The sequence below is a fragment of the Adiantum capillus-veneris genome, chromosome 23 (genome assembly GCF_014529385.1).
Source record: "Adiantum capillus-veneris isolate H3 chromosome 23, ASM1452938v2, whole genome shotgun sequence".
NCBI lineage: Eukaryota > Viridiplantae > Streptophyta > Polypodiopsida > Polypodiales > Pteridaceae > Adiantum > Adiantum capillus-veneris.
This window is the reverse complement of record NC_140953.1, coordinates 86,244,775-86,261,171: the sequence shown is the minus strand read 5'-3', so window position 1 is coordinate 86,261,171 and position 16,397 is coordinate 86,244,775. Positions and strand designations below refer to the sequence as shown.

General features: G+C 41.5%; 1 protein-coding gene across 2 annotated transcripts in view; it reads right to left on the bottom strand.

The window, feature by feature from the left end:
• Window positions 1-1,058, bottom strand: part of LOC147428106 (28 kDa ribonucleoprotein, chloroplastic-like) — a 79,439-nt gene extending 78,381 nt beyond the window's left edge. The window contains exon 1 of one of the 2 annotated variants that reach the window (XM_086496325.1): window positions 397-1,058. In XM_086496325.1, coding sequence (XP_086352451.1) covers window positions 397-974 — 578 coding nt within the window. In that variant the 5' untranslated portion in view covers window positions 975-1,058. The remainder of the gene's footprint in view (window positions 1-396) is intronic. The other variant, XM_086496326.1, reaches the window with a different exon arrangement.
• Between the last annotated feature and the right edge of the window lie 15,339 nt (window positions 1,059-16,397).

Sequence of the window (16,397 nt, the reverse complement as noted above, 5' to 3'; positions counted from 1 at the left end):
CACACACTTCAGTTTTCAGCACAAAATCACCCTCCCTCCCCCCCAAATTTTATTATTCTTATTTTAAAGAGCAAGCTCTTGAAAAAACAGCCCCCTCTCCCAAAAACTTACTTAGGTTTTGGAAAGACGATAAGGGGTAGTTTTCTATTGTAAATTGACGAGCAAGATGCTTATAATTCAGAGAGAGAAAATCAGACTAGGAGAGAGATACTATCCGTTTTAGAGAGAGAATCTCCCAGGATAGCAAAAATCAACACTCTCTAGAGAGAGATTCATCAACCGCGAGATTTCTGGGTAAACTGCATGAGCTTCCCCACACATCTTCTCTCACAAGTGTAGAAAGAATAAAATTTACATCTTCAGGTTGAATGTGCAAGCAACATGGTGCTCACTAACCTATGAACATGACAAGAGAAATAACAAGCATACATGCCATGATTCGCTTCTAAATCTCCATTCCTGTGTTCACTAGGTGCAATTTCGGTACTTTCCAGCATGTCATCTTCCATTGCAGCATCTTGCGTGTCGCCCACATTACTCAATACCTGGCCCCATCGATCCCTTTTCTTCTTCACTTTCTTCTTTATGGTGTCATTGCCCATGGATTTCTTGCACTCTGTGGTTTCATGAGCAGTGCTGTCATCTAAAACTTGACCCCTTCTCATCTTCCTTTTGTCGCCCACTGTAACTTGATTTGTGCAATCCTCGAACTGTTCCGTTTTGTCATGAAGAGCATCAGGATGTTCGTTATCATCAAGCAGCTGCAGTCCTTGTGAGTTAAAATTGTGCTCCTCAAAGCTGCTACCAGAGTGTAAATCCTGCTCATTGTGAAGAGTTTTGGAATGCTTCACCTTCCTCATATCTTCTCTCTTGCGTTTGGAAATCTTTCCTGATTCATGTTTCTCTTCCAGCTTCTGCTTCTTGGCACGCTTGCGCTTGAGCCTTTCTTCGTCTTCGTCTCTTCTCTTCGCCATGACTCGACTCACGCCCTAAGTTCGAGCTCTACTAGCGCCATTATATTCCACTAGTACGGCCGGCTGCCTTCGGTGGCCTCTCTCTCTCCCCCTCTCCCCCTCACTCATATAATCCAAAACTCACCGGATGTAGCAAACTTTGACACGTGGCACTGGACTTAATATATAATATAGAATAAACCGAAACTCACAGGATGCAGCAAACTTTGACACATGGCACTAGAAAACCAGTCTCCTCAATATGTAGTATAGATATAGATTACTTTCCAAAATTCCTCCGACTGATTGAAAAATGGGACGGAAGTGCCAGGTATCGAACTCAACTCCATCGGTTCAAAGCTCATTGGAAAAGTCCGTAACCAGTCGAACTGGCACACAATGCTACTGCCTCCGGTGCAATTTATTTATTAATAAAAAAAACAAATCATATGGCTTGTGCCTCATTGGTGCGCCCCTGCGCTCTCGTGGCCTTCGCCATGCTGCCTCGCATTGCCTCCCTCCTCGCAAGTCACCGCATGTCTGCGAGCGATCAACAGACTGCAACATCCTTTCGCTCTGCACCCCTTCGCTTTTCCAGAGGGGATCTTTCAATAATAAACATCAAAAAAAGATTGGGTACCACCTACTAGCGTGTATCTACATTTTGGCATTCGTATGAGACAGAATTTTTATAGAGTTTCCATAAGGAAAATTTTTTAATTTCACCAGATTTTTTCTAATTTATACTACTTTCTTCAAAATCAAAGTGGGATTTTTCTTTTTCTTCATAATCGGCGTTTTTAAATTTCAAAGCGGCACGATTGTGAGTTGAGACACACTTTTCCCGAACATTGATGGGAGCATATATGATATGGGTGCTCTATGGGCGGAGCATGCAATGATTATGGGATTGGACATTGAACAATGTGAAAAGACCAGCCTTGGTAGACCGTGCAAAGTAGAGACAACTGTTATTTGTCTTTGAGCATGGACTTTTACATGCTCCCTCTCAATTGTGGTAACACAAACTCTACTTTTAGAGTGGCAATTAAAATTTATGCCGCCAACTTTGATATTTTGGCAGGCCTCCAAACCTTACAAGCACTCAACACGATATTTTATTGTTGTCATATACAATGAAGAGGCTAAGTTAATTAGTGTAATTATGTTATAGTTAAAAGCATAACACCCACCTTGGGAAGTGCACATTTTGTTAAAAAAAGTTTCAGCAAGTTCCAGCATTCTTGCTCTCATACCAATTGAGAGAAAAATGGCCATATGTCAAATGGTAATGGTAGAGAGAGAGAGAGAGAGAGAGAGAGAGAGAGAGAGAGAGAGAGTGTTGGATGGGGGAGACTCACACACCCATGAAGTGCATGCAAACACTACCTAGATCAACATAATGTCAATTGAGGACACAGATTACACGATAGGCACACGGAGGAAATCTCTTAAGCTTGTCAGGCTGAGACCATCCCACACATACAACACTCTGGAAGGCCAACTAAACCACAATCAAGAACCTCACTGCTCTCAACTACACCACCTAGCCACATACACACATACGGAAGGTAACTCACCTAATCATGCCAGATTCATACGAAACTTAAGGAACACCATCCCCTCACTAGGATACACCTATCCCTAAGCTTCTACACTCAAAACCCTCACTCTAAACCCGTCTGCGGAAAACGCGTAGGATGACAGAGCAGAATTTTGAAAGTGTCCGAAACTGAAATTTATGAGTACCTATGCGTAGCTTATGTCGCCATGATTCTATAGACTACTAGCACGCAGAAAACAGACATCGTTTGATACACTTACGGCCACAAATAGCTCGTAGATGCGTCGGTGTGTGCGCTTCGTCTCGCGTGGAATGCTTGGCGTTGTCGCGTAGCTCTCCTCGAGCCTACAACAATGGTGCAGTCGGATCTCCAATGTGTTGAGCGAGCGGGGTGTAGCGAGAGGATGAAGCTCACACTCACTCTCTTTCTCTCTCACACACAGTAGACGGCAGCGCTCAAGTTTGATTATGATAAAAGTCTCTTTACAAAATGACCTAGGTACCTTATATACTAAGGCTACCTTAGGTTTAACCAAAAATGGGGTTGAAAGGGTCAAATGGCTTTGTATTTACAATCTGGAAGTGCCATTGCACCCCGGCTTCTGAAACTAGAATAACTACTCATTACAAATGACGTTTATAGCCATAATCCGCAGCATTTCATAACTCGCAAAAGATAAGACTTTGGTGCGAAACTTGAGTTATGTTGTGTTGTTGACCTAGCGGTCAACATCCCCCCCTTCCGCGTTCATGTCGTCCCCGACATGACCTGATTGTCGATGCCGATGTGGTTTTTGTTGTCGTTTTGTTGTTGGAAAGAAAGTATAGACTATAGCTTTTGCAGTAGCTTGTCTTGTTCGTCCAATCCGATGTACATAGTCTTCACATGATTCAAGAAAATCATAATTGATGACGAACTTTATGTCTTTCACATCCACACTCCGAGCTGCAGCATCTGTTTCTGTCATTATAGGTCTACTGCCAGATCTAAATTCAAAAAGAACCCAATGTCGTTTAACTTGACTCTTATCATCATGGATAGATAAAGCTCCATCCATCAATTGCTCCAGCAAATCTGTGAATTCGGAGTATTTGTGATTCTCAGAAACAACTTCTACAATCTGTAGAATTTGTGATCCTCTGATTACACTTATGTCTGCTCTTCTTCATTGGGGACTTCTTTATTCCTGAGTTATTTTGTTGTTAGTGTTGTCTGCAGCTTTGTCATTGTAGGCCATTCTTCGACTCGCCATTGAGGAGAAGTATGCTATGATCTGAAATTGGTGCTCCAATTCATTTGTCAATTGATTTGAGTAGCATTTCCTTATTGTTGATGTAGAAGGAATATGTACAAGAGGATGGTGATATGTGTCTTTAGATTAGGGTCTAAAACCTGGATGACCAAAGAGAAAAACCCGGTGGAAAAAAAATGCCTTTGGTATACGCTCTTATTGGAGTTGAGCAGTTGAATGTGAAGTACATGTTCATGAAAGGTGAGTGCTTGGGTGAAACACGGAAAGAGTGCATAATGCAAGTGCCAATTATGGAACACTCTATATGCATACGAGAAATTTGTCAACAAAAGCATGCAATGTGAAAGAAGGAGATGATGGGTGCTCCGAGGAATAAATGTAGCACATGTGACATCAAAAGATGTCTCAATAGCTTCCACCTTTCCAAGAAGGGTTTTCGATGTAGAAGTTTCTCCACTCGTATCTCACAGTGCTCAGTACGTGAGTGTCTTTTGGACCTTCTCCTTCACTTCACCAGACGTAAGTACTTAGACTTCGACTCTTTTGCTCACCTATACCAGCATGAGCGACACAACGTAAATATGCTCAACTCTTCCAGCTTGAGCAGTACCTAGAATAGCTAAGACACTTAGACCACAGAGAATATTACTTGAAGCTTTGGGACTAATACCTCACTCATTTTGTGGCTTAGCTACTCGACTTTGACTTGTATGACTTTTCGGTTGGAAGTTTACACTGCTTTGTGACAAGTTCTTCGGCTCTTGTAGTGGCTGCTGAGACATACGTCGTGAAGTTTCATCGTTTTCCTGTACCTTCTTCTCTTTGTAGTGCTCAGGCCTCTCGTTAGTCTTTTCTTCATGTGGACTATGGATTTTTTTTTCTTTTTCTTTTTTCTTAATAATAAACAAGGAAAATCTTAAAACAACTCAACAAAAAAAAAATCATTTAAATAGAAATCTAAATGCGATGTACACTATACACATGTCCCTAGGGGCTCATATATGGATTTTGTCCCCATACTCCTCTGTAACACTACTATGAGGGCATATACTCTAAATTTCGTCAAAAAATTATCACAATAAAACGCAAAAATTCAATGCATCTCACAAAACATTGCCCTCTAATAGTCATAATGTTAGGTCCGCATTCAGAATGCTTCCCCCCTTCCTATTTGGAGTCATCCTTTACGACAGGGTATCGCAAAGGGTATGTGTTGTGCTTGGGCAACTAAAAGTTGTGCCTATGCAGGCCTTGTAATGTAGCCCTATTATGCATACACAGTCAATGCATGGAAAAGATTTATGTTGTGCAAGATGTGGGTATAAGCAATTTGGTTATTGGCATTTGTTGGTGAGGCTTCCTATTCTAAGCAATGTAATGGTCTTTGAAGCTCCTGTATCGTTGCTTGATTGAAGCGACTTGCTCTCTTCTAACTGTACTGTAATCGTAGGAAGAATTGTAAGAATTCAAGCGGCGATGCACTGACAACAGTTTTGTTGTTCTTCTTTGGGACCCATTTCTTTGCGATTATTGGCTGTTTTGTTGCTGGCTCTCGTTTGGGAACCCATACTTGCCCGTGCTTCGTTTGTGTTTGAAGAGACTTCTTTGGGATCCACCTTTTTGTTGTGTGAGTCAACAATGGTCTTTGCTTCAGCCCTTGTAGGCTTGGTTGGTGACGGGATTCAGGCTTTGAAAGTTGATACTGTGGTTGTTTTGGAATCCAAATGAATTCTTGGTTTTTTTGTGCATGAATCAACTTCTTTGGAGCCCAAACCTGAGTTGTGAAAGCTTGCAACTTTGTGATATTCTTACCCGTTCGTGCACGCTTTCCTTGTTTTTGTTTTGGTGTTGGATCTTGTGATTTGTCATTAGAGATCTTTGTCTTCTTGATCCATATCTGTTTTTTGCCGATCTGGCTTTTTGGTATCCAGATTTGTCGAGCTTTTTGGCTTTGACTTGTTGTCCTGTTCTTTTGACCTGTCATGGTTGTTGCTGAAGGGGTTGGTGATAGTGATGGCCTGAGTTGATGATAGGGGATGTCGTAAGATTCATCACTCTCACTACTATCCTCAGCAAGGTTGACTTCTTGTACTTTCCCTTGATTTTTTGGCTGGTATTGGAAAGTTACTGTCTGTTTGCTCGTGGGTGGTAGTTTCTTGGAGGACTTTGGAATCCACTTTTGATGCACTTTATTCATGTAGCGATGACATTGATTCCCGGGTCGTTGATCTTCTTGAAGCTCGAAGTGTCCTACAGAGTCATAGAACTCGTCGTCTTCTTCATCTTTTGATTCTCCACATTTCTTTGTTTGCTCCTTATTTCGAGAGCTTGTTGATGTCTGGATTTCTTCGTTTTCTTGGATTACACTCACTGCAAAATAAGGAACGACATCATAGCCATTTTCATCACAAAACTTTGTTGTGGGAGCATCCTCCACGATGCACACGTCCAGAGTAGCCAAGATGTGTTCCCATCCAAAAGGCTCTAACTCTTCTTCAGGAAATGGTTCTGGGATATAGTCCATATCCTCCATAGCTCGCTCTAGGATACATTCCTCACGTTTCAAGCTACTACATTGTGAAGCTCCACACATCCACAGTTCTTTAGGCTTACCTAACCAAGCTGGAAGTTCTGATCCTGCAACTGTGGCGGAATCAAACTCCTCAACCGGTGTTCTCGTCACATCCCTATAGCTATGGTCCCTCAAGTTTACCTTTGTTATGGTTTCCATATGTCTCAGGTATATATGGTCATAACCCCAATCTTGGACCATTTTCAATTGTCGCATGAATGGTCTTCCCAGAATGATGTCATAGTTGTTCTTCTTGCCAAAGTCAACAATAGCAAAAGTGTGTTCATATTCAATGCCACAAGAAGTAACAAGTACTTTTTCTAGCAGTCCTAGGGGCTTTTCCTTGTGTCCGTCTGCAAGCTGCAGGGTCATTCGTGTGGATCTCAAGGCAGATTTTTCCCATTTTTTCCAAACCTCTTTGGTTGTAATGGCCACACCAGCTCCACTGTCAAGTATTGCCATGGTTTTTACATCATTGAATTCCACAGGAAGGGTGGTGTTTCCATCTTCTCCCTTGTAATACTCGCCTACTTGTTTAATGGCATTGGCCTAGTATTTAGTTGAGGCATTTCAAGCTCTTTGATGCCTTCCTCGATTTGAGGCATTGGGGTTTTTACACCAAATTTCTCTAGACATTTACCCACATTAGCCCACATGTTTGGTCTTATTCTGAGCAGCTCACCTAACATTATTGTACAGGTGACTGGGGTAGATAGAATATCTACTAGCCCCTTTGAATCGATGGCCTTGTTGGGAGACAGTCTCTGTGATGGGACTGCAACCACATCTGACTTGGTCTCGTACTCTCCCATATAGGATGGTAGTGTTCTTAGCGAATGGGGTTGACTATCCATAGATGGTACAGATCCTTTGTCGCCCCAACACGATTGTACGTCTAGATTCACTTGAGATCCAGTCTCAAATTCCTCTATTGGTGGTAGAAACACTCCTCGTTCATCACCAGTCTTGTCTACTCGTCTTCTTGGGTCATCGGCTTCATTGGCCTCTCTGACTTGTTTCCACAATTCGTCAAGACCATCTACCTCTTTACAATCCTCAGGTATAGCTTGGTGAAATCCCTTGGAAGAGTTATCCGTGGTATTCAGTACTATCCTTGGTTCTAATGTTGGGTCTTTGAGGTTTGTTCTGTGCTCATGACTAGAATCTGGATCTTTTAGTTCCTGGTTTGGTGGGATTACTTGTGTAGGCATGACGCGGATCACATCCTCAGGTTTTGCAACTGGTGGTTCTAGTAAAGATTGGGCTGTTTGAATCATTTTTCTGCACATTTCCAACCTTTGCTTTTCTAATTCCGCATAGGGATATGTCATCCACCTTTGTTCTTGGGTTTGGTTGTTTTTGAGCCTCGCATCATAGGCTTTCAAGAGGGCATCTAATGTCTCATTAAACTTCTCTACCAACACAGATCCTTCTGAACTAGAACTTCTTGGTTTCTCATCCGTGGATGGTTCTTCTAGAGGTTTAACCATATGTGTAAGAGAAGGTGCCTCCTTTTCCTCATGTTGTTTTATCTTCTCCTCAGCTTCGATAAGCTTCTCAGCTAAGGATTTTTGCTCTCGTTCCCTGCGTGCTTTCATCCTAGTCTTTCTAGGTTTCCAACTATTTCGTTTGCCCTTGGTTTTTTGACTAGGTGCGTCGGTCTTTGGTCCATCATCTGTCTTTGGACTCGTGTCACTTTTCGTGTTCTTTGTCTCTGGATTCTCATCAGCTTTCTTTTGGGCTTGTGCTCTCGTAACCACTTGAACTGGTACGACATTTTCATTTTCTGAGCTACTAGGTAGTTGAACAATCCCTAATACATTTGTCGTGCTTTTCCTGATTTGGTTTGGTTTTTTCGGGCAATCGGGGATCAAGTGAGTGATGCCACACTCAAGACAATAGGCATTTACTTCAATGATCTCCGAATGAGGACATTGTTTGACCAAGTGGTTGTCACGACTTTTGTGACAATCTGTCTCTGGTTGAGGAGATTCTTTTAGCATTTCCTCTTGGCTATAAGCAAGCTTTGACCTAGATAAGCCGTTATTTTCAATGAATCGTAATGTCCTTTCGTCCATTTCATACCTTCTTTCTTTCGACTGAAACCCAGGAGGTGGAGGTTGTACCGGCCTCACCACTCCATGTGTTTCTCTCACATTTTGTTGCTCCGAAGGATAGTACTCACTTTGGTTGCTATACCACATTGTAGCTAGTACTGGCGTTGGTTTATTTGATGCTTCCATCATTGGCATGTATCTCATGTCTACCGGCATTCTAGCACCTGGCAGCGGAGGTTGTTGTCCTAAGACAAGCTGTGGCCTTAAAACTCTTACTGGTCTTAGCGCATTCCCCGTAATGTATCTAGGTGGAGTAGGTGCTTCTGGAACAGGTTGTACATACCTCTCCCTAGCATTTTCCATGCTATAATAACACTCTTCCTCCGTATGGTTCGTCCATTTTCTCTCAATTTCACACCACTTCGGTTCTCCCGAATCAGACCTTACAAGAGGAATCAACCTCTTGACCAAGTCGTCAATAAGGTTTTCTTGATCAATAGGTGCCGTTGGCTTGGCAATGGACTCACTTATCTGTGAAACACTGTTCTGAGAGGATGTGCCATCTCCTTGACTCTTTAAGTCCTTTTCTTTGTATGCCTCACAGTTATCCACTAGATAAAGAGGTTCTTTGATCAACTCGTTTAACGTCATCCTCCTTATCATATGCAGATCCTTTTGAAGGCCCGTATGTCTCATTCCCTGGATAAAGATCAGCATCAGTCGTGCTTGCGTAGGTAATTCCGCTCTCGGACAGAGCTTAACATATCTCTTGAGTCGTAATGATGCTTTGCGTACTGATTCATCCTCTTTCTGTTTGAATCTATAAATTTGCAAGACCGTGTTGTGAGCAATGCCTTTTGGCAAGAATTCTTCAATAAACTCCTCAAACAGCTCATCTAGGGTCTCAAAATCCCATATTTCCACCGAGTCGAACCAAGTAGCTGCATCATCTTCTAGAGTCAATCCAAATCCTGCAAACTGTGTCGCAAAATCTGAAACTTCCTCTGCTCTAATCACTCTTCTAAAAGCCGCTACGTGATCTCTCGGATCTTCATCTCCGGAGTATTTTCTGTTTACCCATTTCTGGACTTGGGATGGTCTAACTCGTCGATTGTCTACAAGTCTAACCAGAGACTCTCCCAATCCTTCTCTCGTTATCGCTCTTGAAGGGAATCCTGGTGGCTCTCTTCTTGGAATTCCTATAGGAGTTCTCGTGTTTGGTGGAGGCATTTGTGGTCCTTCATTGACCAAATATCCACCTCTTTCTAGTACAGTCTGTGGATTTGTGCTTTCTACAACTCTGTATTCTCGTCCATACTTGTCGACAACTATAGATCTCCATTGACAGTCGACTTCGTATGTGTAGACATATAAGAGCTTGTAATCCGTTATCTCTTCTAGGTATGGATCTGAGCACTTATAAAGATTGACCTCATTGTCGTCAATGTACCTATATAGTCCTTCACTCTCATGACCAATCATCCAAACTCTCTCAACAAGATGGGTCTTTATCAATTGCAAGTTTGGAAGATCCATTGTGGGAGGATATTCCTCTATCGTCAAGATCTCCAATCTTGTGTAAGCTGCGTTTGAATCTTGGGTAGACATGATTTCTGGGCTTAAGAGCTTTTTCTTAATACAAGTAGACTTAGTCCACGTGTTCAAGTGCTTTGGTTAGGGAAAAGTCGAAACTTTGTCCAAAACCGCAACCGTTTCGTCACAATTCTCGCAAATTGTAGCTTTTAGACACCTCTGACTTCCGGATGAATTTTGAGGCCTCAAACGATGTTTTTTTCAAAATTGAACTATATGGTTCAAGTTTTGCACTAAGATCTGTCGAGCCGCTCTCAGGCTACGTTTTGATATAAAAACTTTTCCGATCCGATACCGTTTGTGAAAGTTATGGCCAAAACAATGAAATGCAGTTTAGAATGGAAGAAGATTTGGGATCTCTGTGACACTGTGAACACTTCTGTATGGTCAAAAAGTACAGTTAGACCCTAAAACTGGCCTAGAGACATCCTACGCGTAGTATGTCTATATACTCAGAATTTAACAAAATTTGGTTCATAGACTCCCCTTAAGTCCAGCAACCCAATGGTATGCTCATATTTTCATTTGGATTTAAAAATGGCTTTGAGACATTCTACGCGTAGGATGTCTTTTTGCTCAGAATGACTTGAAATTTTCACCCCAGCTTCTCCTTGGTGTGCTGATCACAGTGGTGTGCTCATAAGTTGGTTTGGAGTCCTAAATCAAGCTAGAGACATCCTACGCGTAGGATGTCTTTTTGCTCTGTTTCAGCTGAAACTTGCACTGTAGCTTCCCCTTGATGTGCTTAACTCACAGCTATTTTTACTTTTTGATTTTGACACCTATAGGTTGGTCAAATGATCAAGAATCTGTTCCAAAATCCTGATGTCTGTTCTGATGAATTCCCAAGTCAACTCAACTCCAAATTGGACCAAAATTGACTAGGAGGCTTGCCTAAGGCTATATGACAGCATGGTATGGTCAAAGTAGAATTTTGGTCTCAAAATCATGCAGGAGACATCCTACGCGTAGGATGTCTTTTTGCTCAGAATGAACCCAAATTTGAACTACAGACTCTCCTTAAGGTGCTGATCACTCTAGTATGCTCAAAATTAAGTTTGGAGTGCAAAATCACACATATGACATCCTACGCGTAGGATGTCTTTTTGGCCTGTTTGACCCCATACTTAACCCAAAGCTTCCCCTTGATGTCAGCAATCCAATGGTCTGCTTAAATTTTGGTTTGGATTTCAAAAGTCCCAAATTTTAGCTGTTCTTGTCTTTTTCAGTCAAAAGTGTTAAAGTCCGCTCAATCTTCCCTTTCACTGACTCAAATGAGATGAAATTTATCCCATGCACTCAAAACATCATGTATAACATGCACATGAAGTCACCCTATGGTTTGGTCTCAAAAATTATGCCTTGGGCACAATTTGGGTAGGATGTCTGGCCATTCTCATCTTTTGGTCTTGATCTGTCAAAATTTGGTCAAATTTCCACTTTCCAGGTGAAAATAGGGTAAAACCTACCTTCTAAACACACTGGTAACCTCAGATTTTCAAAAAAAACGCCCAGATCACCCTGTAGACATCCTACGCGTAGGATGTCTACTGCTGATTTTTTGAGACTGAAGTGTCCCTGATGCTTCCTTATGCTCTCAGCAAGTGCAAGTATGCTTCACAATTGCAAAAACATGCAAAAATCACTCATTTTAAGCCTTTTCTGAAATTTTGCGTTTTCTGACTCCGCCTTTTGGCTTTAGGTCAACAAAAGTAGGGAAAAACACCCAAGTCAATATGTTACTAGGGTAAAACCTACCCTTTGAATCCACTGGTCAACTCAGAATTTCAAAATTTGGTCTCCAAAACCCTCTTGAGACATCCTACGCGTAGGATGTCTATGTTTACAGAATTGCAGGTTTTCTTCATAGAATCCTTGCAATTGCTCTTTTATATGCATAGCATCAGTCAGTCATACAAAAATATCCACAAAAGCTTGTTTAATGCATTTTTACCCTCAAAAGCACACTTTTCCGTGATTTCAAATGCAATCAAGTACTTTAGCAAATAATTTAGTGATGAATAGCTCTAGATCAGAATCAGATCACTTACCTAAAGCTACTCCTACAAATCATATGGGGTTTTGCATCTATGAGTAGAAAAACGCTTCACTGCCACACATGGACTAGTAAACGCTTTTATCACCTCACAAATCACTCGACTACCAGCAACTACTCTAATCCACATATCCTAACTAAACCTATCTAGTCGCAGACCCTTGGCAAGACACACGCTTCCTGGCTATCCACTTGATCGCGGAATATCCTCTTCCGGATCCACTTAAGAAAAACGCTTTCTTTAGCCAAAACTAAATCAAGCAACCATCACACGAGTGTTAGTAGGAAACCTACTTAGGTCCTTGTGTCCCCGACAGCGGCGCCAATGTTGGACGGGGGAGACTCACACACCCATGAAGTGCATGCAAACACTACCTAGATCAACATAATGTCAATCGAGGACACATATGACACGATAGGCACACGGAGGAAATCTCTTAAGCTTGTCAGGCTGAGACCATCCTACACATACAACACTCTGGAAGGCCAACTAAACCACAATCAAGAACCTCACTGCTCTCAACTACACCACCTAGCCACATACACACATACGGAAGGTAACTCACCTAATCATGCCAGATTCATACGAAACTTAAGGAACACCATCCCCTCACTAGGATACACCTATCCCTAAGCTTCTACACTCAAAACCCTCACTCTAAACCCGTCTGCGGAAAACGCGTAGGATGACAGAGCAGAATTTTGAAAGTGCCCGAAACTGAAATTTATGAGTACCTATGCGTAGCTTATGTCGCCATGATTCTATAGACTACTAGCACGCAGAAAACAGACATCGTTTGATACACTTACGGCCACAAATAGCTCGTAGATGCGTCGGTGTGTGCGCTTCGTCTCGCGTGGAATGCTTGGCGTTGTCGCGTAGCTCTCCTCGAGCCTACAACAATGGTGCAGTCGGATCTCCAATGTGTTGAGCGAGCGGGGCGTAGCGAGAGGATGAAGCTCACACTCACTCTCTTTCTCTCTCACACACAGTAGACGACAGCGCTCAAGTTTGATTATGATAAAAGTCTCTTTACAAAATGACCTAGGTACCTTATATACTAAGGCTACCTTAGGTTTAACCAAAAATGGGGTTGAAAGGGTCAAATGGCTTTGTATTTACAATCTGGAAGTGCCATTGCACCCCGGCTTCTGAAACTAGAATAACTACTCATTACAAATGACGTTTATAGCCATAATCCGCAGCATTTCATAACTCGCAAAAGATAAGACTTTGGTACGAAACTTGAGTTATGTTGTGTTGTTGACCCAGCGGTCAACACAGAGAGAGAGAGAGAGAGAGAGAGAGAGAGAGAGAGAGAGAGAGAGAGAGAGAGAGAGAGAGAGAGAGAGAGAGAGAGAGAGAGAGAGAATGGGGGGTGCATGTCAACCTCAAAAATTAATTCAATAAGATGACTTATTTTCAAAAAGAGAGTGGTACATCCTTTTTTTAAATTCTTATATAGGTTTCTTATAGTACCTAAAGTGATGGAGGTTAGTTGGTGGTCAACCTATGAAAGATAATATCCTAAACATAATTAATAACAAGGTGGCCAAGAGGAGATCCACAGGAGTCAACGGACAAGGCATGCTTACTTGACAATTTCAAAGGATATTGTTGTCGATTTGTAGATAATTAGTATTGAAATTCTATATGCAAGTTGTAACGATCAACTCTGCTAGGTCTTATCTTAAAGATAGTGAAAGATATAAGGAGGTATGATAAAGCAAAAATTGCATTGGAGAGTTTGACAATCCAATCTTCACAATTCACACATATAATTTGTCTATTGAGATTATTGATCAGTCAAAATCTTCAAGCATAAACTTGTGTCTTGTGCTAGAATAGAGATTTAGAGGTATACATGTCTAGTGTTAACTGCGAGAGTTGTTAATGGGGAGAATTTGGCACTAGATGAGGTACACATGTGTAGTGTTAACTAGGAGAATTTGGCACTAGATGAGCTAGGAGGTGACCATGATACATTGAGAAGAAGTCTTTACGCCACCAAAATAGTGCAGTCATTTTAAACGCAAGAAATTCATCATTGGAAAGAATCACTTTCGTGCTATGATTTCCATATGCAGATCATGCACTTAATGAAGGTACAATATGCATACCATAGTGTAGCCAAGTTAGATGGAACTCGTAAGACCTACCCACTGTTGTTGCACCTTGAACTTTGTGATATTGACATCCAAGTATTGTGGTCTAATCTTTAAAATTGTGGGAGGTAATGATATAGACAATATGAAAGCTTGTGCTAGAAAGGGGCAAAACGCACAAAGGAATTTTCAAGACTGCACTCATTTCATACCAAAGCAATTGAACTATATCTTACAAATTTATTTATTGGTAGATTACTAAAGGGAATATGCTAATTGATATGGAAATGCTATTTTTAGTTAGTAGTGGGATATTAATTTTGAGTGTCTAGATTCTTGTTCACCAACGTATGCATCCCATTCAGAAACTCATCGATGAAAGGGGGGGCAATTTTACATCACTATTATATCATGATCATCTTACAACTCATTGTTATCCCTCTAGTTTATTTGGACAAGTGATGACATCAACTTATCACACGCCTTTAATTTCAATGATTGAAGTTATAGTTTAACATATAGCTATAGAATGTTTGGATTGGTGTGTACCGATTTTGTGGAAGGTGCAAAGTTATTAAGTGAGCTGCTCAAGTATATGTATACTGAGAGAGAGAGAGAGAGAGAGAGAGAGAGAGAGAGAGAGAGAGAGAGAGAGAGAGAGAGAGAGAGAGAGAGAGAGAGAGAGAGAGAGAGAGAGTTCTCTCTAAAACCAAACAATAAATATCAGTACCATTGTCATAATAACTAATATCTAATTCTCCTAAATGATTTTCTCATGTTAAACTTATCATTTAATATGGGGAAGTACCAGGGGAGAAAAAGCTAGAATATTGGTTAAGCTGGCAGACTGGTCACAGTAGGGATCCAAAGGAGGGAAAATAGGGATCCAAAGGGGGGGCCATGTGCAAAAGAGCAATGTGCAACAATGGGCTTCAAAGACCCTAAGGTTCAGCCCATTAAGACTTCCAAAATGCTAAGGTTCCAAAATTCAAAGGTTATGTCCAATGGTCAAACTCTAGGTAAAATTGAATGCTTATGTGAAGACCATAAAGTCTTCACATATCCCTAGATAGGAGGAGGAAAGCTCAAATTGTAGGGGAGGAGAGAGAAACACACACACACACACACACTCTAACAGGCTCCCTTTACACAAAGGGAATAGGGGACACATGTCAACTCCCTAGCCCAGTTGCCCCCAAGGTGCATTCAAATCCTATTGGATGGCCATAGAAGTGGACCAATGAGAATTAGGCTAGAGTACATTTAGTTTAATTAATTTTAAAACACTTGATAAAAGAACCAACAGGAATTAAGCTCTCTAGAAGACTATTGGACAGTTTCCCAAGGGGTCCAATGAGCATTCAGCAGCCCAATGGCTTACCTGATTCCTATTGGCCAGAAGACTAACGGGTCCAATGAGAGTTTAATTGCATTATTTAATTACCTAAAGCTCTCACAAAAGGGGTAAGGGGAACACATGTCACAAGGCTATCACTTATGCTTCTTAATTATCATTGGCTAAGCTTTGTAGGGTCCAATGGGATGCCAACATGAGTAAAAATCAAGAGGGGTCGACCAAGAGAGAGAGGGGGATGATTTTGGCAAGGCATTATCACACACACACTCACACAATCTCATGTGTGAAGCAAAGAAGACTCTCTCTCATTCTCAAGCTTTAATGGAAAGCTCATCATCTACTCCAAGCTTGTGAGAAGGGAGGCCTACACCAACAACTCTTGGCTTTGTGATGCAAATCCAACCAAGAGCCAAGCTCCAATGCATGCTTGTCTCCTCTACCATGCTAATTACTAAGCTATGCTAAGCTATTATGAGTGATTATGTGAGGAGATATACTTCTTTCGCGTAACAATACTCCTTCTTCCTCTCAATCGACTCTCATACCCTGCTAGCTCTCACCATCTTCGAAGGTGTGTGAGGTCTTGGGTCTGAGACCGTGAGGGAATTGATGTTGTGTTTTATAAGTGTGAGCTAGGCGCTTGAAGCTTCCATCTTCATTGCACCAGCAAGTTATTGAAGGAACACAAAGTATTGTATTGTAAAATCTCTCCCTTGATGGGGGAAACCTATAATACAAAGCCTTTTGGAGGGGGGACCGGCTCCATGTGAATCCGGTCCTCAATTGTTGTCAATAGCTTAATTTCTCTCACTTTTTGAAGTATTGTTCATGTCTATCTAACTAGGTGTTATGATTTTTGTTGCTCTCTCCATCCAAGCACTCTTGC